At 36.0% G+C, this 26,277-nt stretch overlaps 1 protein-coding gene across 1 annotated transcript; it reads right to left on the bottom strand.

The window, feature by feature from the left end:
- Positions 1 to 1,347: 1,347 nt before the first annotated feature.
- LOC144451699 (uncharacterized) lies at positions 1,348 to 26,277 on the bottom strand. Its single transcript, XM_078142601.1, has 17 exons — positions 26,236 to 26,277; positions 24,893 to 24,977; positions 24,439 to 24,504; positions 23,594 to 23,757; positions 23,076 to 23,214; positions 21,657 to 21,688; positions 16,715 to 16,832; positions 13,462 to 13,634; positions 12,958 to 13,063; positions 12,129 to 12,229; positions 11,452 to 11,613; positions 7,662 to 7,755; positions 6,497 to 6,852; positions 5,791 to 5,848; positions 5,096 to 5,313; positions 3,430 to 3,638; positions 1,348 to 2,013 (listed from the first exon to the last, which is right to left on the bottom strand). Exons 1-17 carry the CDS (start codon positions 26,275 to 26,277, stop codon positions 1,812 to 1,814), a joined length of 2,325 nt encoding a protein of 774 aa, XP_077998727.1. The 3' UTR covers positions 1,348 to 1,811.

Here is a 26,277-nt window from a genome sequence, read left to right as displayed (position 1 = left end):
TTGCAAGCTAATATTACCTCTGGTCATTTTGAATGAAAGAAATTTGGGGTTCACTGCCTTGTTTTCAAGGAAATCAAGAATTGTTTATTTTCCCACAGAATAGACACAATATTTGGTGGCCATATTGGATTTGGCAACCATAAAAAAAAATATTGGATTTTAAAATGGTGGCCATATTGGATTCTAAAATGGTGGCCATATTGGATTCTAAAATGGCTTAATTTTTATATAATTTTGACCTCAATTTCAAAAAATTTGTGTGACAACCTCTGATTAACTGAGAATAGGTTGGAGTTTTCTTGAACAAAGTAAGAATAAAAGTTGAAAGAGTTTATTGCCAAGGTGCATTTCACATTTAAATATGAACACTAAATAATTGTGGCAAACAGAGGAAATAGTTTACTTGCATGTAACAGGTGATAAACATATAAATATTAAACTCGGAATAACTGTATAATATAAAAACTATGATATAGATCCAACTGGGTCAAATATAGTTATTTCAGCTGTAAAAATGACCTTAGGTAATGACCTCTGACCTCTATGACCTGGTACCTAATAAATATCCTTGTATAATATAAATACATTCATAACAGTCTTGTTATGTAGTCTGATATTGAAGCTTTTGCAAGGCTTATTTTGATTGGGTAGAAAACGATGGCAAAATTATACACCTATTGTGTATTGGTCACCTATCTGTAGAAAAACTATTGAATACAGTCTATTCTGCTATCCTAACTGACATTTTGATTTTTGTTGAATTTTTGCTGTCCTTCCAAGTCTACTCTGACTCCTATATCCAGATAGTCTTGAATGACATTCCACCATAGACTGTGATTGGTCAAATACATAATTAGACATATTTTAATCACACAATCAGTATATGTAACTATGACCCAGTGACCAATGTACATCAAATTCTACACAAATTTATGCTAATGTTTTGCACACGTTGTGCGTATGGTGTGATGTGCCTGAATTAATACCACCTGAAAATAGAAGTCAGAGTAGATAGACAGCATAATAAGAAAGCATAATAAGGCCTAAAAAAAATTATGTGGTTTCGATTACGCTCAATTTTAAAATAGGTGGGGTAGGTAGATTTTTTTTTTAGTTCAAGTAGTTGTGTTTTCTGTTGTTTTCCAAATTGTCTCTGTGTTGTTTATTTCTTCTCATCAGATGTACAGCCATTACAGATTGGAAGAATAGTTTTATATTGTCTTTTTAAGTTGATGTCAGTTTTCACATCCACTATTTCTTGCTAGACTTCACAATATTTGACTTTTTTTTCTTGAATACGTAAAAAAAAAGGTTTAGCATCGGCAGTGAAAAATAAGGTGGGGTCAGGTAACCGGAACCACTTATTTTTTTTTAGGCCTTGTATATCCAATCAGATGAACCATTATGAGGGCTTCACATGAACCCATAGTTATATGGTTCTTGGTATATGCACACATATATACACTGGAATTATAACCTACATCTTAATACTAGGATGTTCTAAATACTACCTAGATCTTAATGTGTATATCGGGAATTAATCATTTTGTATGACTATAATACTGTGTCAGAGGTTAACCATTTTTAGGAAATGTTATGTCAGCAGTTAGTCATTCTACAGTAATACTGTCAGAAATTACCTGTGTGAGAGGTTAGCCTTTTTATGGCCATACAGTGTTACAGTTACAGTCTGTAACAATAACTGTTCAGTTCCATAAACACATTTTAGTCAGCTTTCTAATCCTGTGTAAATTAACCCAAATATCTAAATACCACCTTTATCATCTTCCATTTTGAACAAAATAGTAAATTTATTTTGGTTTACGATAATATCTGAGTAGTATGTATGTCAAAAGTCTAAAAATAATTGAAGTAAACACAAGAACACAAATATTAAACCAAATTGGTAGTTCAATATTGTAAAAGTCTAATATTGATTCTGGTGCAATTTCTACCACATTGGTTCCATTGTAGGCTGCACACTCTTCATAATTCGACCATTCCATATTACATCTGAAAAAAAAATTAAAATTAAAATTAACATACAATGAAAAACAAGCTATTGGCTAGTCTTGCTGCTAGACGTTCAGGCTTTCTTTCGATACTATAAGCGAACAAAGTTCGCAGTGAGGGCTTGCCCGAACAGTCTAGCAAATGTCATTTTCAGACCGGACATTCCATAGAGATTACGATAAGCGGTGGGTTGGGCCATATATGCATATATATACTTTAATATATTCAATCTCTGCATGCAGGTGTTGACAAACACACTTATGTCATTACTATGTCTTATCGGTTTATGGTAATTGTGAGTTTGACGAGTGTGTAGACGTTGTCATTCACACATTTCAGTTAACGCATTGGTGGTTATTTTTACAAGCCCCTCCTTAAGATGAATATGCATGAAAAATTAGCTATTGCCCTCTATTTGTGCTTGTCGCTAATGCGGTTCTCTGATTGGCAGTTATTTATATCCTGATGACATTTGCTAGACCTTGGATGTTCCATCCTCGATAGCGATGTTCTGTCGTGTGTCGCATTGTATCGGAAAAACATCCGAGGTCTAGCAGATGGACTAGCTATTGGCAAACTAAGATGGTGTACATTACACTTGTGGTTAGGTCACTGTAAAAGATTACTGGGGGCAGTGTAAGAGTAGTAAAGAAGTAAACAGCATAATAGGGAACTTGCAATCCAGACTGAGCATGCTCAGACGCAAAGGACTGTGGGATTTTCTAAGATTATCGTAACACCTAATCTGGAGCTGCTGATAAAATATACCTCCCACAATTGTCAGGGTGATTATGAATTGATCATTTGTGGTTAAAAACAATGTAACATTATTGTTTACAATACTACTTGATTAGTATTGATTATCACATTTCCCATGATGCAACATTCAATATGGCGGGTTTGCAAGTTCCCTATTTTTTTTAGATATTGTATCCTCACTTCTGAGACAGTATGTCATAGTTATGCAAATTAACTTCTCTCTGATAATTGCTTAATCTACGAAAAACATGATAGCTTTCTATCTGAATGTGTTGACATTTTTTTTTTCTGCACGCAACATGAGTAATATTATTCAAGATAGAGCCAGGTCACCCTGGCCACACAATGACAAATGTTTTGTCACCTAAACATACCCCTGGAATATGGCATATTAATTATGCTAATGTATACATTGATTATGCTAATTTTATGCCCTTGAGTTGTGTGGATTTGCATATTAATTATGCTAATTTATACCTTTTTATGCTAATCCATGTCATTGATTTATGCTAATTTACATAATTATTAATTATGCTAATTTATATATTTATTAAGCCAATTTATGCCTTGATTTATGCGGATTTACAAGTAATTATGCTAATTTATTCCTTTTTATGCTAATATATGCCATTCATTAATGCTTATTTGCATACTTACATAAATGGTTTATTATTGGTGAATTCAACAGTCATCATGGTTTGGTACACGTAGTACAAAAATGATAAATACTTTGTCCATTGCAACCAAAATGGAAATGCCTTGATATAAAACCCAGCAGCCACTAGACTGTACATGCATAGCATACCAAGAAACACCATACCATTGCCTAAATCATCAAAAAGTAGTCCAAACAACATTCCAATAGACTGTGGAGATAAAAATAATCACATTTCAATTACGAATGCACTAATAACAAATCTCACTCACTTGAAGCCCATTGGTCTCGCCTCAAGCAATTCTGATAACTTTGAAAATGGCCACAGGTTGCAGAGCACAATGGTGCTGTCAAGGTCTTGCCAGACAGACCAGACCCTCAAGCAATTCTGATAACTTTAAAAATGGCAACAGGTTGCACAGCGCCATGGTGCTGTCAAGGTTTTGCCAGACGGACCCGACCCTCAAGCAATTCTGATAACTTTGAAAATGGCCACAGGTTGCAGAGTGCAATGGTGTTGTCGAGGTCTTGCCAGACAGACCCTAAAGCAATTCTGATAACTTTGAAAATGGCAACAGGTTGCACAGCGCCATGGTGCTGTCGAGGTCTTACCAGACAGACCCACAAGCAATTCTGATAACTTTAAGAATGGCCACAGGTTTAGTCTGGATACCAACTGTGGTTTCTAACCCTATATCTAGTCAAAGTCCCTTAATCAGCACACATTCCTGTGCTCCCTCCTACAGCATTCATATAAACATGATTATGTTGTTGCATCCCCATGTGATTTAGTTTAAAGGACTGGCAATGGAGTCCTGGTTGGACATCGTCAAAACAGTTGTACCAAATGAATATTTAATGAGTGGTGATGACAGCCCTTTATTACTAGTGACATGCGCAGTTTCGTGCTTCGCTCACTATGGGGTTGAACCATAATTTACACCTTTCGTCATGGCCTTGACTAGACTGTGAGTCGTAGCGATACTGTATAGGAACTAGACTACCACAGGTTGCACAGTGCGATGGTGCTGTCGAGGTCTTGCCAGACTGTGCACCTTGTCATCCTTGGCTTCTTGTCTAACAACTTTCTGAGCACAGACCTGAGTCTTACTACAAACATAGACAAGGAAGGCTAGAGGCCTATAGGAATAACATGTACATGTTCTGTTTTGTTATATACTTAAATGGCAATGCTACTGTAGAAAATAAATGCATTTCAATAAACTTTGGGTTCGGGAGAGTCATTTCATGATTTTCATGTGATTGGCAATAAACAACAAATTGAAACTCTATTTTACTTTAGTCCACTGTTGCATCATGGTACTTAGCAGACATGCAGCTGTATATTAGGTGAACAATAAATATTCATGAATTCATGGCTGTTCATCTAATACATCTGCATGTCAACTAAGTCCCATGATGCAACTCAATACATTGCAAAAAAGTGATAAATGTGTAAATTGTTTGTTATTGTACGTACAATAAACTTTTTACACATTTTGTAGTTTTTTGCAATGTACTGAGTTACAAACACTGACATTGTCTATGTTATCTCATATTGATTTTTCCAGTCGGAAACCATGATAAAATTGTTTTATAAATTAAAAATCCAAAATAAATACATCCATATGGCCACTTTAAGGTGAGGTATTAAAATGTCTTACGTACCTGACCGAGCATGGCACCTAACATGAGAACAGTTAAGGATATAAAAAAACCTGGAGGCCAGTAGTTCATTCCTGTTATCCAATATATCGGTGTAAAACCAATCAATGGTAGAAACAGTATGTATGGTATTTCACTTGTTTGTTTAGCGAGAAAGTACGCTGATAAACGATATAGTCCTGATAACCGTTCTTTGTTGATTACTACTCGTTCTCCTGGAACTAAGAATGAATGAAATGTTTATCTATATGATGAGATTACTTTCATCGTCATGGCAAAACTTTGTGGGCTAATGTAATGTAATGTAACGTAATGTAATGTAACGTAATGTAACATAACGTAACGTAACGTAACATAACATAATGTAATGTAATGCTGTGTACTATAATGTGATGCAATGTAATGTCATGTCATGTATGTAATGTAAAGCAATGTAATGCCATGCTATGTAATGTCACATAATGTAATGTACTATAAAGTCTAGCTGCTAGACCTCGGGCATAGATATGAGGGCGGAACAAGATGAGTGCAAATTTGAAGGGACTCCTGGAGTAATGACTTGTACAAACAGAGATGATTACTGAGAAAGCCATGACATGATAACAAGGTGAGAAATGTTAGAAAATACTTAGAAATCATTTATTAAAAGCAACGAAAAATTGATTTTCAAAAGATTGCAATTTGAAGTAAATACTTACAAAACTGTAAGGCCAGGAACATGGAAACAAACGACCATATACAGAGAGCAAAAAATATCTGCAAAGAACGAAGATAAAATGTGTGGTTGATACAGCAATGGCAAACTAAGAGTGGTGTCTATGTGGTTGATACAGCAATGGCAAACTAAGTCCGAAGGAAACTGAAACATTTGTTTTATTAAAGATTCCAAATTCTCAATAAGTGATAATTTTCACTCAGATACACATTTGTAGGGTTGACATCTTACAATCAGTGATAGTCTGATTTTTCCTAATCCTGCCATAGAGGGCATCATTTGTTTTTATTTTGTCAGAATGAGGAATTAATTCAGTATGGCTCAACAAATTTTAAGATACACCGGATGACGTGTCAATGATTATTGTTGATTGTACAGCAGCATAAATATATTGAGAGTAATATCATAACTAGGCAAAGCCCATAAGCTCGCGCAGAGTAGATGCATTTGTGACCGGCTGCCTCACGATGATATTGCAGATGGCACCCTCTGTTTGGAGAATGCGCATAGTATATAGAACACGCATGTGTAGTCATTGCACTGCAATGCATCCTTGGGTAAAACCACCCCAAAAAAATTGCATAGTATATAGGACGCGCATGCATACTAGTCATACTAGCTGCCGCTTTGTGGCCACTGCACAAGTTATTATGACTTTAATGTAAACTATTAGGTAAATTTACACTTACTGCTCCTGCTCTCTCATTAATCATATCTTCTGTGTGTCCCATTTGGAACCATAGCATTGACATAATGAGACAGTAACAAAGTGTTTCCGCTACAGCCACACCAGAAATAAGTTTTTTTCTGGATTCTTTAAAACTCCTGCTTGTTAAAATAACAAATTGTTCCATGTAGGTTGTTTGCCATTTAGGTCCTTCCTCCGTATTTACAGTCGTTAGCTCTGATCCCATATGTGCTACTCCATTATACCCTGTGTCGGAATTTTCCACCACAGTCATATGTTTTAATGCTTCCCATGATGCATTTCTGCTGTTGTCCATAATGGTTTTCACCTCCTCCTCTGTACTTCGTACTTTCTCCACTGTATGGCAAGAAGGGATTTGTTTTAATAATTTTTCATACACAGTGATGACGGTTCAATAATGCAGACTATATTTTTATATAATATAATATTTAAAGACATAACTTCCCTCAAGAATTAGGCCTTACAAAAAAAATGTGTGGTTGTGATTACGCTCAATTTTACAAAAGGTGGGGTGGGTAGATTGTTCAATTTTTTTTTTTCATATGTGAGTGGTAGGTATGTTTTGTTGTTGTTTTCCATATTGTCTAAGTGTTATTGGTTTCTTCCCATCAGATGTACAGCCATTAAATATTGGAAGAACATTTTTATTTTGTCTTTTTAAGTTGATATCAGTTTCAGCATCCACTATTTCTAGCTAGATTTCACAGGTTTTGCAATTTTATCATTTTTTTTCTTGAAAATGTCAAAAAATCTTTAGGATCAGTGTGAAAAGCTAGATGGGGTCAGGTAACTGGAAAGAAACATTTTTTTTCGGCCTTGTGATTGCCTATATTCTTAAGGATTGGGATGCAAGCATTGTAAACTCAAAAATATCACTTATGCTTGAGTCATTGATTGAGAGACTGTCCAAACACACTTCATATTTCTCAGTGCACTTTACAGTGTAGGGAATGCCAATACAGTATTGGCTTGGAGTGCCTACTTTTCCCTTCGTGTGAAGTTCAGGAATATTTCTGATTTAACATCTGGTGGAATACTATCGCAGAACTTTGAATATAATGTACATATGAATAGCTATCAAGTTATTCAGATACTTACATATAACGTACATATCAATAACTATCAAGTAATTCAGGGATACTTACATATAAAATCAGCTGGGTTGTATTGTTTATCACATGGGAATCCTACACTGCTAAAATAATCAACAACCTTTGGTGCTTCACCAAAATATACAGTCTGAAAAAAATGATTTCTAAATGTTGAAACGAATTATATATATTTTTATGTTATGCAGCAATAAACATGAACATATAAAACATATTATCATTATCAGTTCTATTACTCATTATTCATAATTTCTAAACTTAAAGATGATATCTGATTGAGAACTTGGTAATTTTTTTGGAAATGTATCTAATAAAACAACTTTAGTATGTTTTGTACTTGACAAAAGAATGGGAAACAACATAGACCAAGTCACTCTTTATATCTTGTGATATGGACTCAATAATGACAGAGTAACCTTCATTATTTTAACTCTGGACCCTGGGGACAATATGCTCCATTACAGTCACTATAAACACACAGATTTAAATCCTTCATACAGCAAACTCGATCCTACCAGGTACCTAATTATACAGCTGTATTGACTAGGGTGGAATCATCTTATAGAAGATTTTAGCCATTCGGGAACAAATGGCAGATACAAGGGTAAAACTGGCAACTCACAGATCTCAATATCAGCTACTCTATCCACTCCACCCATTAGATTACAGTCTGATTGAGTGGTTGGACAGTTGTTCAGTTCAATGATAAATTTGCTTTTGTTTTTGCTTCATATGTTGCCTTGGTTACCATCTCTACACCTAACAATTCTCATGATTACAAATAATATTCAATAGTTGTTTGTATACATAGCCAATCAAAACCAGCCTTACAGCTAACACTGTTAGTAAAATGCATTCTCATTGGTTAAACAGAGCAGAGCAGTCTTGTCTGAATGCTATCAGTAATGAGAAATTATGAGATGTGTACCAAGACCTAAATGTCAACATGTAAAATTATTAAATTGAACTTTTGCTCCAAATACAAACTTGAAAATTACACCTGAAATTTTCAACTGCACACTTCAGTTTTTTATTGTCTGGCAAATCAGAGTAACTATCATCAAAATCAAAATTTACATTCCGAATATCATTATATAAACTACATTGCAAAAGAAAGTGTACTTCATTTTCGACAACATTATCATAACAAAAGGTACACATTCTTTCAGCTAACAATTGGTTCACCTCTGTATAATGTCCAGTCTCTATACGAAGAGGTCACAGGTAACTCATGAATATTTACCTAGTGTAGGTGAAAACTGGGTCAATCTCTTGACAAAAACTGAAGTATGCAGTGGAAAATTTCAGGTACAATTTTCAAGTTTGTGTTTGGGACAAAAGTTCAATTCATACTATGGTTTACTAACACATAGTAGACATGTAATACATTGGACAATTTAAGCAAACAAGCGACCTATCGGTCAGAATAGCTCCGCTGTTTTTTTTTTAATTTAATTTTTTATTTTGGTGACATGTAGAAGTTGTTCAGGTCTTCAGCTCTTCACTATGCAGTTTTGTTTTAGCGATGCAATAAAGTGGTTAGTGGTTTCATATGATGTCTCACTATAAAACACATTTTACACAAAAGTTGGTAATGTATTGTACTTTTCTACCATAGTCACCATTTTATGACAAAAATCTACTGTTATGAAAAATTGCACAAAATCTCAGAAAAAAATGACTGGGAAATGCACACAAGAAAAAGAAAAAAAGAGGATTTTGAGGTTGGCTATAAATAATTCCAGTGTCTTACAGCTGTAACCCTGGAAAATTTTAATGATGAATGAAATAAACTAGGGATATAAAATAATTTTGAGGCAATTTGAATTTCAATTTTCTAACAAATTTACAAAGTCAACAGCATTCAACTTGTACTAGTTGTGGTAGATATATATAGGGAAGAAATGTATTAATCGCCATCTTAGTTTCCGTACGGCGACAATCTCAAGTACCCGGAAGAGAGTCATTCTCAGCCATACGTTACAGTGGTAACACTCGTTCATGTTCGGTTACCTTTCACAAAGAAAACACAACGAAATGGTTGAAATGATCTTTTTTTTAAATTTCTTTTCATCACAACAACAAAATCTGCGTGATCAAAAGTGTTGTAAACTAAACCAGAAAGAATTATCGGACTGGCTAAACTTCCCGATGAACTGGAGTAAGGTCCTACTACTTCCAAGTAAGCCTCGATAGTACTATAGTACGTGAGAAAATCGTCTCAAACTAGCGATACAACTTTCAAAATATAACTTGACATGTCTTCATTTGTTAGAGTTATACAATTCAAGACGGGTTTTCACTCGAAAACAACAATTCTGTGAATAATGACACTCTGAACGCAGCGATTTCTCGGACGATGTTACCACTGTAACGTATGGCTGACAACGACTTGCTTCCGGGTTAGTCCCTCGTGCATACGGGTGGATTGTCGGCGATTAATACATACATCGTCTGATATTTTAATTCACAGTGTTTCTTGTGACCGGCGCCTGTCAGCAGACTCTGCCATTTTTTTCATCATTCCATTGTATTTAAACCTTGTACTTGACATTTCGCAATATTTATAATTCTCAACAAAATACCTCAACATGCCTCACTTCGCTCGTACTCAAAGCAGCCCCGCGCGGTATGATCACTGACACTGATGACATGATGAGAGAGAACCTTTTCGGATTTACATGTAAAACGGGGAAAGATACGCAAAACATAATGCAAAGTCTGAAGCCAAATTAAAGTTGTAATTATTTTAATTATTTTTACTTGCCAAATATTTGCATTTTGGAAAGGCAAGACACGTTCATGTCGTTTAACTTTACATGTGAACTGTCGGCCATAACTTCAACCGCATGCCTGGCATGCCCTTCCTTACGCAAGTTGTCTGAATTCTGGTTCACTGTCATTCCAAATTGCACGACAATATAGAATTAACCACAAGTTACATGTTATCTGAAAACATCACACTTTTATAGTGGGTCTGAAGTGTGATTTTAGTGAGTACCAAGAACGTCCTGTGTTGATACTCAAGATACTTGCTGTGGAAAATCGCTCGGTCAAATGAGGTCACCTTCAGCTTCTGGTCGAATCAGGATAGAGTATGCAAATGAGGATGTTGCGGACTGGCTGATTATGTAGAAAGGTGCAGAATTGGATTTGAAGTTTACAACCCTGTTTCGAACAAACGCTTGTCATTTGGGCGCCCAATGCGTAGAATTATGACTATAGCACATATTACATTGCTTGTTTGACGTCAATAGTGTCTTTTGAAAAGTGGCAGTTTACTTAAAGTCTCGTCGACTGATTTCCAATATGGCGTCGGTCATTATGCTCATTAACATATTCATTTTTTTTTCAAATTACAAAAAAAAAATCATAAAAAATAAAAATGAGGATGTGCTGACTTGAAATTAACAAATCTGAGTAAGCTACCCCCTGCGCATCAACACGCCAGATATCAAAGCAATCTAATAAGAGGTTTTCAAGGAGTTGATGAAAATGACATTTTATGAAAAAAAATCATAAAAAATTGAAAATGGCACAGATCAACTTGGCATGAACAAATCTGAATAGCCTCCCCCCAGGGAACATGCACACCAAATATCGAAGAATTCCGACTGTCACTTCCGGAGTAGATAGTAAAAATATAAAAGTTTGACGGACACCTATGATTCACTCTACTCTCTATACCTCAATACCCACCTATACCTAAAGCTACGCTTTCAGCTTTCGCTGACAGCGGAGCTAAAAAAACCAAAGGTGAACAAATATGTGACCAGTAAAACTTGGATTTTTATCAGATTCAACCATCATGAGTCAACACACTCACCTCTCCTTCATGAAGTAGTAGTAAGCTATCAAACATGTAAAACATTTGACTAGAAGGCTGGTGTACAGACACTAGAAGTGTCTTCTGTGATTTCTTCACAAAATCTTTGAGGAGGCACATCAGTTTATGTGCTGTAAATGAATCTAGTCCTGAAGTAGGTTCCTGAAAGAAAGGAGAACATACCTTTTGAATATAACAGAGAAAATAAAAATGCTTTGACATTTCAGTAATTGAACATGTTTTTTACATGAACATAGACACAGTAGTTTTTTACATGAACATAGACAGTAGTTTTTTACATGAACATAGACAGTAGTTTTTTACATGAACATAGACAGTAGTTTTTTACATGAACATAGACACAGTAGTTTTTTACATGAACATAGACACAGTAGTTTTTTACATGAACATAGACACAGTAGTTTTTTACATGAACATAGACAGTAGTTTTTTACACGAACATAGACACATTTCAACTCTTCACTGTAAAAAGTAACAATACAATAGACATCAAACACACAGCAGGATCCCTTACTAATTTACAGTCAAAAACGAAGTCTTGTACAGTTCAGTTGGTGATATTATGCCATTTGGTCAGGTGACCTCCTAATGGCATCACCTGACAGTAGATTGTTGTAAATATCAATTTCTATTCAACTTTGATTTTGATAACTTACATCAAGTAAGAGTAGAGCTGGATCTGTCATTAATTCACATCCAATATTAGCTCTCTTCTTTTCACCACCAGATAAACCTTTGGCTTCCAAACTACCAATCCCTATGTATATTAACAATTATAACATGCATAAGTCAAACATGTTGTCAGTTAAAATCAAGAAAAAAAATCAAATCTGAAAAAGAGGTCAAAATGACATCAAAATTGAGTGATTTTAGAATCCAATATGGCCACCGAATACTGTGCTAGCTAAAAATTGAGTGATTTTAGAATCCAATATGGCCACCAAATACTGTGCTAGCTAAAAATTGAGTGATTTTAGAATCCAATATGGCCACCAAATACTGTGCTAGCTAAAAATTGAGTGATTTTAGAATCCAATATGGCCACCAAATACTGTGCTAGCTAAAAATTGAGTGATTTTAGAATCCAATATGGCCACCGAAAACTGTGCTAGCTTAGTATTGTTTCCCAATATTTCTCTTCAACTGGAAAATACTAATTGTGACCTAAGGGTTTTGTCACTACTCTTCTTTGGACTCGTAGAGACAAGACCACTTAGGTTACTTGCATTTTTCTTGGCTGAACAAAGAAAAATGTTGGGAAATAATATCTATTTAATTGTAGTGTTCTCTAAAAGTTTAATGTCTTTATTACACTTATGTGACAAAATAGAATTGTCAATTAATTTTCTATATGGTTGTAATATAGCTATTATCTCATCTCACCTCACCTCATCTTACCTCACCTCACCTCACCTCACATCACCTCATCTCACCTCACCTCACCTCATCTCATCTAGAGTTCACTGAGATAAGTATATATCTTACTTGTATCAAGGCAATTCTTGATATCTAACAACTCCACAATCTCGTCAACTTTCTGTAGTTTGACTGCATATGGTGCTGCACTGGGTAGCTTTAATCTTGCTGTATACTGAATAGAGACAGTAAAGACAAGAGATCTATGTCATACACACAAAATACAAGTAGATGTTGCTTTTTGTGGAATTGCAATTACTATCCTACCAGGTCCCCAATTATACAGTTGAGTTGATTGGTGCACAGTCATGGTTCAGATCTTGCTCAAGGACTTGATACCATTCAGAAACAAATGGCAGTGACAGGGTTGAACTGCAACCTGCAACCTGCAGATTCAAAGCTGGCAACTCTAACTATTCAATAATCATGACTCCAATTAAGTTGGCTATTTGAGCAATTTCTGTAAATTATAAAAAAACAAACTGAAATTATTTTGTACAGTTGTTCAGAATACTTTTAACGTCCACAGTGGATAAATGTGATATGCTAGTGAGCTTTAACCTTACCACTTACCACTAATTGTTCTCGTAATGTCAGATTTTCAAAGAATATATCTTCTTGTAGAACATAACATATTTTTCTTCTGAGTCTTTTATTCAATACCTCTCCATCAAGAAGAATAGACCCATTGACCAAGTCTGTGTGACGTCCACCTAAAACATTTAGCAATGTTGTCTTTCCTGAACCTGTCAATTTTAAAATAAAAAGTTTTCACTGAATATAGTCAGCATGAACAATATACAGATTATTAAGGAGACATAAAGGTACATAAACTCAGTTATGTGTATATTTACATGGAGGTGGGGGGGAGGGTGGAGGGTGTTTTTGAAGTTATGACAAAATACTCATTACAAAAAAAAACAGCTAAGTTTAATGAGGCAATAATATAAAGTAAATATGGGGTGGGGGTGGGGGGTGTTTTCAAAATTATGACAACATACTCATTACAAAAACAATAGTTAAGTTTAAAAAGGCAATAATGTAAAGTAAATATGGGGAGAGGGGAGGGTGTTTTCGAAGTTATGACAACATACTCATTACAAAAAAAATAGTTAAGTTTAAAAAGGCAATGATATAAAGTAAATATGAGGGGAGGGGAGACACAAAGGTCAATCTGAGTTGTACATGTGTATTTTTTTGAGGGGGAGGGGTAATTTTTGAAGTTAAGACAAAATTTGATTGAAAGAGGCATAAGCTAAATTAGGATGGGGATGGGGGAGGGGGAGAGGGAGGGGGAGAGGGAGGGGGGAGGGGGAGAGGGAGGGGGGAGGGGGAGAGGGAGGGGTAAAGGGTAAAGACAGTTATACATATAGACCCCGTTTTTTCAAGATGTGAAATAAAATTTCCAAAACAACATATTTCAATTACTGTAACTCTTCCCTGGTTGTTGTCTATGAAAATTTGAATATAAATGTCAAGATACAATTTTTTTTATTTGAAAGTGTCACCATTATCAGTATCAGGGAACCAAGTACAGCGATGAAATGGTAACAAAATAATGAACTCCCCAATCTGATTAAAATCTGATTAAATGCTTATTTACCTCGTTTTGTGTCATTTGTTTTTTGCATTTAGCTGCTTTCACCACACCAGATTTTAATCAGATTGTTGAACTCCCCTACATACATTGTCAGTTTGACACAAACAACAAATACATTCTCTGACCTTGACTAAGAGGCTCTATTGTGACCTTTGACCCCATATCTAGGTCTTCACTTGACATCAATGCAGACATTCGAAGTACATTCTAACCCTGACTTAAGGGGCTCTATATATTTTGTGACCTTACCCTCATATCTAGGTCTTCACATCCAAAGTACATTCTAACATTGACTAAAGGGGCAGTAGATATTTTGTGACATTTCATCCCATAATCTAGGTCATCGGTATGCTTGAATGCAGACATCACGTACATTCTAAACTTGCTATGGTACACAATCAGAATGTATTGTACAGTTCCTAATTATCAACCTACCTATAGGAGGTTTACTTTTTAGATTGATGGAGTGTGAAAGTGAACATGACAGTGAGATATTTTGATAGATTGTTAGTGTACTTCACATGTGTTTCTATGAGTAGCCCACACAGAGACCTCTGATGGTTAGGTAGACAGCTTTCTATGAGTAGCCCACACAGAGACCTCTGAATGGTTAGGTAGGCAGCTTTCTATGAGTAGCCCACACAGAGACCTCTGAATGGTTAGGTAGGCAGCTTTCTATGAGTAGCCCACACAGAGACCTCTGATGGTTAGGTAGGCAGCTTTCTATGAGTAGCCCACACAGAGACCTCTGATGGTTAGGTAGACAGCTTTCTATGAGTAGCCCACACAGAGACCTCTGATGGTTAGGTAGACAGCTTTCTATGAGTAGCCCACACAGAGACCTCTGAATGGTTAGGTAGGCAGCTTTCTATGAGTAGCCCACACAGAGACCTCTGATGGTTAGGTAGGCAGCTTTCTATGAGTAGTCCACACAGAGACCTCTGATGGTTAGGTAGGCCATAGACCCTCCCTCCAGGGTGGAGGGTCTATGGGTATAGGCAGACTTAATCTCATTGTTTCCATAAGGGTAACCCAATTTTTTTATGTTTCTCATCACTTTTCCATGGCAACCATGGTTAGGCGTAATAAAAAAAATTGTGTGGTTCCGGTATGGTTACACTCGATTTTAGAATAAGTGGGGTTGGTAGATTTGTTATTTTATTTCATTATGTATTTTTTATTCTGTTTGAGTGCCTAGTTCAGGTTTTCCATTGTTTTCCAAATTGTCTCTGTGTTGTTAATTTCTTTCTATCAGCTGTACAGCCATTACAGATTAGAAAAACAGTTTTTGAGTGTCTTTTAAAGTTGATGGCAGTTTCCACATCCACTATTTTTCATGAAACTTCACAATTTGCAATTTTGTTATTTTTTTTCTCGAATGTGTAAAAAAAAGTTTAGGGTCGGCAGTGAAAAGCTAGGTGGGGTCGAGTAACCGGGACCAAACAATTATTTTTTTTACGTCTTATCATCGTCTTCATAGAAGTTATTCAAGTAGGGGGCTGAGAACATGGCAATTGTGTAGAGAAGCTGGGAAAGGGCTAGTCTGTAAGGTACGCCGTGATGAGGCGCCCTCAAACATTGGCCAACCCCTAAGAGGGCGAAACGTCACGACGTATCTTAGAGTCTAGGAAAGGGCTTGTTACCAGGAATCCAATAAAAAGAAGATAGAGAGGAGGAAACAGAGAGGCAAAGAAACATGAAGAAGATTTTGTTATTTTTTTTACTTTTTTTTTAATCGACCGACCGTCCCATAGTTGCCATGAAAAAGTAATGAGAAATATTTTTAAAAAATGGGGTCACCTTAGGCCTATAAAAATTGTTTGGTTCCGGTTACCCGACCCCACCTAGTTTTTCATTGCCGACCCTAAACTTTTTTTATGCATTCAAGAAAAAATAATAAATCTTGAAAATTGTGAAGTCTCACAAGAAATAGTAGATGCAGAAACTGACATCAACTTAAAAAGACAAATAAAACTGTTTTCCCAATCTGTAATAGCTGTACATCTGATGAGATAAAACCAATAACACAGAGACTATATGGAAAACAACGGAAAACATAACTACCTGAACTAGACAGAAAATGAAATAAAAATTCTATCTACCTCCCACCTATTCTAAAATTGAGCGTAATCGGAACTACACAATTGTTTTTGTTTGGCCTTACCAGGGTACCTACCACCCTTAGCAACAACAATGCTAATACAAATAAACTTAAAAAATGCTTACCACTTGGGCCCATCAAGGCAACCACTTGTCCAGGTTTCGCTATACCGCTGACTTTGTTCAAGATAAACTTGTCTTTGATCTTGACACTTACATTATTAAACTCTAACTTCATACCATTCTGATTGCTAAATATGGTACTCAAACCAAGTTCTTCTATCTTTACATGTGGCATGCTGTTAATTTATTTTGTTGTACAACAGTGTAGATATTTCAGGCTGTGAATAAAGAATGCAAAGTGTCACTTGATAAAAGAACTTAACCAATCCCTTCATCCATTCCTCCATCTATTTCCCTATTTTATCTATCTATCTATCTATCTATCTATCTATCAATATATCTATCTATCTATCTATCTATCTATCTATCTATCTATCTATCCATCTATCTCTGTATGTCTGTCTATATATCTGTCTGTCTGTCTGTCTGTCTGTCTATATATCTAGATAAAGTACATTTTTGCATATTTTGACCTCAGATGATTCCTCTTTAAAAATTCTTGTGGATTTCAACAGTTGTCCAGCAGTCTGTTAATAAAGGATTGTATTCACATAATTTCTCTATTTTTGTATGTGTTATGTTATTATGTAACAGATTGATTATCAGTCCATCCACCCACCCACTCACCCATCAATCAATCCTGTATGTATGTATGTATGTATGTATGTATGTATGTATGTATGTATGTATGTATGTATGTATGTATGTATGTATGTATGTATGTATGTATGTATGTATGTATGTATGTATGTATGTATGTATGTATGTACTGTATGTATGTATGTATGTATGTATGTATGTATGTATGTATGTATGTATGTATGAGTACGCTCTAAAACATACTAGTAGTATTCCGTTCGCTACATACACATCACATAGGGTGATCCAACAATATATACTGTCGACAGTCGCTCGCGCCTTTTTTTCCCTACGTTTTATCTAAACTTAAGTCGTTGCGGCGCTCCGATCCGTCGCAATACTACAAGTAATATATAATCGCATACTGATATCGAGAGCCGAAGGAGCGCGGCGACGACTTAAGTTTAGATAAACGTAGGAAAAAAGGCGTGAGCGACTGTCGACAGTCTAAACAACTATTAGTGTATACTTTTACTACAGGTCAGCTGTGGTGAGCTGCCTTCTGTTCTGTGATCGATCGATCAGCGACGAAGGATCCGGTAATCATGGGTTCTACTTCCATGCGGTAATTAACCTCGAGATTGCGTAGCCGTGTACTCTCATCTCTGGTTTTCACCCTTCTTCAAACCTATATTGCTAGCACCTACCCTTTCACGAATATCCACTTGGCAATATTTGGTCACAAACTAATCAGCTATCACATGCAAAATATTGGTTCATCGAGTGTGCAATGTGACTCGTCTACGTACTTATTGTGCAATTCTTAAATAGCCATCTTTATAATCATAGCTGTCATTTCTTCATCTGAACTATAGAGTGCGCTATTACACAACGTTCCACGGCATTACTCAGATCTAGGCCATGGATCTAGGCTACTGACTAAGTACTAGTACATGTGGGCTACTCCTATATATATCCATTTACTCTACATGTCTTATATAAAGAATTCTACTCGCTATCTTCAGCATATTTGTGAAATTTCGAGTTTTCGAATCTTTTATGAATATTTCTGTAAATAAACGGATCAACTCGCCCCATTTCAACTCGTCCAATTTTCAACTCGCCCCATTTAAACTCGCCCCAACTCTTTACAATATAATTGTAGTAGACACTCCGATATAATTTACCTGTGCATATATGAAATCGAAGCTAGTAGTACTCAGTTTGGAGGGTCTGTGGTATCTCGTATTCCACTAATGAAGTACCACTTGCGCTGTAAACACATACTACAATACTTAGTTGAGGGAGAGGAGACACGTCTTCATCCAAAACCCGTACGCGCGGAAGTCGTGAGCGTGTCAGTCACGCTAATATCTCCCAGGTTATTATCACTATTTCTTATTTGGGTTGTAAACATGAAGTCCTAATGTGAAAAGTGATATTCCAGTTGTTGTGTTAGTATAAGTTCTAGATCTAGAAAACACTTAGCCAAAATCCACACTACTTTCTGCTACGAAATGCTACTCTTCAATTCAACTGGCCGCGTAGGTAAAATCATGTAATTTTTTTCGGTCCCCGTACTTCGAGTCCATGTATCGTTTAGATTTATAAACGTTTACTAGTGTTGTTGGGGCGAGTTGACGTTTGGGCGAGTTGAAATGGGACGAGTTGAAAATGGGACGAGTTAAAAATGGGGAGAGTTGAAATGGGACGAGTTGAAATTGGGATGATGTGAATCGCAGTCGACTACACAAAATTATTTTTCGTATTCTTATACTGATGATGATGTTGTTGTTGCTGCTTGTTTGTTTGTTTTACCAGTAAGCTTATCGTCGGCATCTGTTACACGCACACGCACCCTCTGCCACAGTGTACATTGGGTAGTGTAGTAATATGAATAAATATTCAAAAATTGATAACATTTTGCGAATAAACTAAGACGAAGGACATAGCAACTGTAATATGTTATGACGTATGGTGCAAAGATGAGGGAAGGGTATTCAAATGACTGAACATCCAAAAAATGACAAACACTCACAATTTCTGGGATAGCAATTCACATTGCTATATTTTGTTGTTATATATCGTCTGGCTCAACAAAAATACTCAAATTGCTACATTTTATTGTTGTCTGGCTCAACAAAACTACTACATTCGAATTTAGATCAGAGTCCACCGAATTGGATTTCTTTTACATCTGTCTTTTACATTAGCTCACCAAAAATCGCTGCACAATCATTACCAATGCCATGTAAGTTCTTACCTATCCCAATTTCCGACCACAACTACGTTGAAGAGGCCGCGGTTAGAGTTCATTTGCGGAAATGTCTTTCATAACTCATGTAAATTTCTTTTGTTTGTTTTGTCCTTTAGTTACTGGCGAGCTTTATTCGTAGCATGGGACCCCAAGCGTGTTCAACAGACGACTGCTGCACTGGAAGTGTAAGGGTAATGTAGTGATAACTATTTACTTATTTTGAACAATTTCCTTATGTGCATTTCTGTATACTTATAATTTAAGTGTGTGTTTTTCTAATTTATTTATTTATTTATTTATTTATTTATTTATTTATTTATTCAGCTTTGACATAATGTCAGGATGAGTCACACAGGCGACTCACACCTATAGAAAGCGATCCTCTTTGTTCCTACTTGTTGGTAAACATATTCGATGTATCACCACAGAAGCAAAATAAGCTCTGTTTACGAGACCAACCTAGTCAGCCAGCAGACAGTTTTAGTTTTACTGCGCTCGGTTGCTCTGAACTAATGATTTTCGTATCAAATCACTGCCGGTTGCAGGTAGATTTTCTTACGAAGTGTAGCCATTGGAGTACACACTTGTTTGAGTCGTCGACTGTCAACATTGGCACTACCACGAGACACTTCATCATTTACTTTGTACATAATACTCAGCAAATCGTGATTCTTGTGGTACCGTAGGATACAACTGACAAACGTGTTGATGAACAATGATCCCCCGTTTTGGCTTCTCACACCATGAAACCCAGGTGTTGTAGAATAGCAGAGAACAAAATCAGCTTCATTTGGGATGGTGTAAGCTAACTCATTTGCCCCATCTGTTGCCATGGTACCCGTCTCATCCATTTGACATGCTTGCATGAAGAAAAGCTTGGGTTTACCGATCAAAGATGGACATCTTGTTCCCTTCACAGTGCCCATCAGATCCTCGACGTCTACTGCAATCCCATTGGAACCGTATACCTTGTTTTTTCCACCATGACTCAGAACACAACATACAAAGCAGCTGTAAAGAGAATGGTCAAAGCTGCCAATCTCTTCTAAAAAATCTTCCATTTGAAATGATGTCAAGTCCATCTTCACTTTCACTTCAAAGCCAAGTTTCTTGAAAAGGTTATACAACTTATCTGTGAATAGAATAAAAATGAAACTTTACTTCATCAGTGTGGAGTCGGACAAACATCATTTAAAGGGGAACGCCACAGTGACTCTACATTCTGGAGAACATTCTCGCAAACCAGAGCTGTTATTTCTTCCGCCTGACGTGGGACGGTGCGTTATGAACGGTGCCGTAAAACAGGCCTTGCTAATTTCCTTCAGATAAATAGTCATGGATATGTATTGGAAGCTAATAAATATTCATGTCTGCTAAGACCCATGAGGCAACGGTGCATTACTGAAAGAACAATTGAGGCGAAAAAAGTTTCAGTTGATGCAAGTAAGCTGTAAGAGAATTTCTTGACTGTTGTAAACTCCCTTTAAAATCGCCCAGAGAGTGGGGTTATGTTTAAGTTTTGTCTGCTTGTTTGTCAGTCTGTCTGTCTGCCTGCCTGTCTGTCTGTCTGTCTGTCTGTCTGTCTGTCTGTCTGTCTGTCTGTCTGTCTGTCTGTCTGCCTGCCTGCCTGCCTGCCTGCTTGCCTGTCTGTCTGTTGTCATGATACCTAAACAATTACTGAATTAATTATAATGGAACTTACTACACATGTTCCTTATGATAGTAACAACAACTGATAAGATTCTGGTAAACATCATAATCAACATTGTCATAAATAACCATTACCGGTAATTGGGCAATATCTTAAAAATGCATGCTTTTAAATTTCATAATATTATGATTTGGTACATACATTGATTATGACAAAACACATGCATTCAGTTTAGATGTGGTATTAATGCCTAGTAGTAAACACTCACTCATATCCTCAGAACTACCATGTCTGTCTGGTAACTGTTCACTTCCATCAGTATGGAAATCCTGCTTAAAAGTTTCCACATTGAAGATAACACATATCCCCCTTGGGTCTGTGTTCATTGGATAACATGGTATTTCTTCTATGTGGACAGCTCCCAATATTTCATCTGGTTCTTTGTCGATTGACAGTACTGACATTCTGGAAGTTAGACTTCCGGAAGTTGCTGTAAAATAATAATAACATTCCTACATCATAGCCGAGCAACTATGCACACACACACGCACGCACGCACGCACGCACACACACACACACACACACACACACACACACACACACACACACACACACACACACACACACACACACACACACACACACACACACACACACACACACACATATATATATATAACTCGGTGAGTATCAATCTGCTAAGACAGTGCTCTATACCGCAGTGGCAGAGCGTAATAGTTTTAACTATTACGTTAGTTTTAACTATTACGCTCTGCCACTGCGGTATAGAGCACTGTCTTAGCAGATTGATACTCACCGAGTTACATACGCTCCTCCTCCAAGTCGAGCACTCTACTCAACCAGCTACCAGACCCAGAATGGAACAGCCACGAAAGGTAAACAAAACTATATATATATGTGTGTGTGTGTGTGTGTGTGTGTGTGTATATATATATATGTGTGTGTGTGTGTGTGTATATATATATATATATATTAATATATATATATATATATATATATATATATATATATATATATATATATATATATAATATATATATATATATATATATATATATATATATATATATATATATATATATATATATATATATATATATATATATATATATATATATAGGCATACATATGCATATATACATATATACAGATTTTATTTTTCTCTCAGCAATGTCTTGGAAAATAAGATTGTGTTAGTATTACACTCACCTAATATTACTATAATATAATATCAGTATAGTTTTTATTCAAAGTCATCAACAACCTGAGAATCTTCTTTTGCAAAATACTATGTATCCATTCTATAGGTTGCAGTGAGAATGGCTGTGTGGGATATAAGTGATTTTGTGCTGTGTGCCCCTTCATCCAGCTCTAATATACTCATTGCTTGGCCATAAGGGCACAGAAGATGTATATAACCATGAGAGTTGAAAAATATGTAGCAACTATTTCCCGAGATTGAAAGCCTGGGAAATAGTTGCTACATAACAGCACGAGGGTAATATGGTGTCTGCTAGTGCCCTAAAAAGGCCAGGTAATAAGTGTTTTATACCACGTCATATTCCCAAGCACATATTCGTTCCATAGTCAAAGAAAATTACTGGAAAGACTCCCATGCTCATGAATATTGTCCTTTAGGGGGAATAGAACATGTGACAAGTGCACGGTCTATGCAAATTGAGGTCACCATGGGTCACATGGCACGGTCTAAGCCAATCATTGAATGCTGTATGGAAACTATGTGTTATAAGTTATTAAGCTACATTAGAAAGATTAATATAACAGGCATTTGATTGATTGCATGCATAAATTCTCGACAATGCGTTAACGATATAATTACAATTTGTAATACTCACATGGACTTGGCAATGAATTAGTTGTCTGCCTAGAGGGATAAGGTTGTATTGAAGGGTCGCCTCGCCTACAGTAAACAGGACTGTTCTCACCAAACACCACACACAGAACTTGTATCAGACTAATCAAATCTGATGACGGCTATAGAGGCACATATAAAAACAGAAAACAAAGATATTCATTGATTGAATCACATATTTTGTACCTGGAGATTAAACTTGTTTTTATACCCTGTCGCACGTCTACGTCATAATTGCTTCCGCTGTTCAAAATAAAATCACCATTAATTCTTCTGATTTTTCACAATTATTCCCATTCCTTTCCTTCATCAGCCAGAAATACTAGTAGTTACGTCACTATACTCATCTTTCGACTGGTAGTGACTAGGACCTTAGGTTACTCGTATTTTCCGTGGCTGAACGAAGAGAAATATTTGGGAATCATCACAAGTCGTTAAGGAGGATATAGTTTGTTTCTTTTTCAATACTGCAACTTTGGATTTATATTTGACCTTACTTACGTGCCTCCATTCATGTAAATAGGGTAGGTAGACTCTACCGTTGGCGTCTACATGTTTTGATGGCTTGACAAGCATCTCACTGGTGGGCTTGACGAACACCATAGGTGCATTGTAAGGATGGGTGTTTATCAACCAAAAGCAAACTGGTATGTTATATGTACCACCTTGAACAAAACAAGAGATGAAAGAAACACACTGGGGTGATCAAACGTATTCATCAGTTTGGTACATCGTCATCCAGCGTAGATCGCAAGCTCAATGTTGAAATAATTGTGCGTTGTTATATTTGTAATACCACGTTACTAAAATAAGGACACATTTGCATATACACCACCGTGTCATCATAAACAAAGGGAGACGTGGTATTAGTAGCGCCTCGTTGTATTTCCTTAAGTAAATTCATTCTTTGGTCCTGGAGAATATTCGTAAGTAATCTACAGTACACATAGACACAGAGGGTAAAACAGCGAGGGAGTCATGAATGTAAAATTGTGAAATCGAATAAAAATTAGTTTAAACATAACATCAAGATTTCTTTATCAATCATTATGAAAGATATGATATACCTCTAATATGGCGACTTGCCTTCATTTGCGTATACATTTAACTATTATGTCGTGTTCATTCAGTACATTGCTGTCGGTTCCTAGTCGTATCCAGTAAACTATACAAGTCTAATATCTCATTTCTAAGCATTTGCTTCAATATTGAATGTAAGAGAATTGATGTACTGTGGCTAAATCCCAGTAGAGGACTGCACGCCATCTACTCGCCTACACTATCACTTCCTCTAATTTATGTCTCAAGAACTCCGCTTGTGACATAATGTTCTCTTCTAAGCTTACCTCTATATGTGACTGGTATAGTACCTTCGAAACTCAGCAATTCTTTTCTTGTGCCATCATTGAAAACTGCAGAAATATTAATAATGATTTGATACATATAAAAAGTAAACATATACACGAAAAGTCAAATTTACCCAACCTTTACCTTACCTGTGACCCACCTAACCACTATCTCTGTCCAGGTGTAGTACGAGATGAAGTACCACTTTTGACTGTCTACAACCCCAGGCCGAGGTGAGAGATCACGGGGGGGGGGGGGTAAATTAAGTCAAAGGTGGAACGTCGTCTCATACTCACCGCGCATGCGCCACATTTACACATCCTCTGCTCCAGCTTTACCACGGGTGGAAAGACATAGTCAAATACGACTTTGTATGCATAAAGTAGAATATTATATACATTATTGTATTCTGTTGTGTTATGTTGTCAAGGCAATGACTTTACAAACACTCACCATAAAAGTCCATCTTTGGTCGAAGATCTCGGTAGACTTGTATTAAATTCAGGGAATCCCTCATGACCAAATTTTTGTATTGGTACTGTATTAAAGAAACACAAATGTCGTAAATGTCGAAACAAAACGTCACCCATCATAAAACAAGGATATGCATTAAATATGGCGTGATGATAGTCGAATGGTTAGAGAGGTTGGCTTGGAATCTTCAGGTTGCAGTTTGTACCAAAACATGATTGTACCCTAGTCAAGCCACAGGGGACCCAGGAACTGTATGACAAAACAAAACAAAACAAAACAAAACAAACAAACAAATAAATAAATAAATAAATAAATAAATAAACTATCAAATAAATGACAAATGAACAAGCAAACGAACGACAAGTATAGGGACAGATAAAATAATTAAATAAACCAGCAAATAAACAGATACTCGTAGGGGTATACTAGATATGTTTTTTGTACCCATCACTATAATTTTTTTTATAGTGATCGATGGGTACAAAAAACATATCTAGTATATTTAAATATTTTATTTGTCCCTATACTTGTCGTTCGTTCATTTGCTTGTTCATTTGCCATTTATTTGATAGTTTATTTATTTATTTATTTATTCATTTGTTTGTTTGTTTTGTTTTGTTTTGTTTTGTTTTGTTTGTCACACGGTTCCTGGGCCCCCTGTAGTCAACCCAGCTAGCTATACAAAGGGGACCTGGTAGGTTAGAGGTTACAATACAAATGCTCAGTAGTAATATGTGCTTATAGAGGCTGTAATGGATTGTATGCTCCCCAGGGCGTTAAGGGAAGTATAAACGCCGTTGTGTTACTATAGGTCCATGCCAGGGGTAATGTTTTGAATGTGCTTTGAGCACAGTGTGGGAAAGCGCTATAAATAGTAACATTATTACGCCTTTACTCAAACCACGACCGTCCACTGTAGGTCGTTCAGTTATATATATATATATATATATATATATATATATATATATATATATATATATATATATATATATATATATATATATATATATATATATATATATATATATATATATATATATATATATATATATATATATATATATATATATATATATATATATATATATATATATATATATATATATATATATATATATATATATATATATATATTGGCGTAATGGTGACGTGTGGGGAATTCCCGTTCGGTTATTCCAGGCAGATATTTATAAGCTTTGCATAATGATAATGCGACACAGAGTCTGTGGATAGGGGATGGTCGTAAATAAAAAATTAACTGTAAATTAAAAATGTAACCTATGTATCGGTATCCGAGTCTGGTTCTTACACAATATACTTACCTTTGCCAAATGTTGACGGATGTATGCTTCATGTTGCGCCAT

Source organism: Glandiceps talaboti, chromosome 21, assembly GCF_964340395.1.
Source record: "Glandiceps talaboti chromosome 21, keGlaTala1.1, whole genome shotgun sequence".
NCBI lineage: Eukaryota > Metazoa > Hemichordata > Enteropneusta > Spengelidae > Glandiceps > Glandiceps talaboti.
This window is presented reverse-complemented; position numbering and strand designations above follow the sequence as displayed.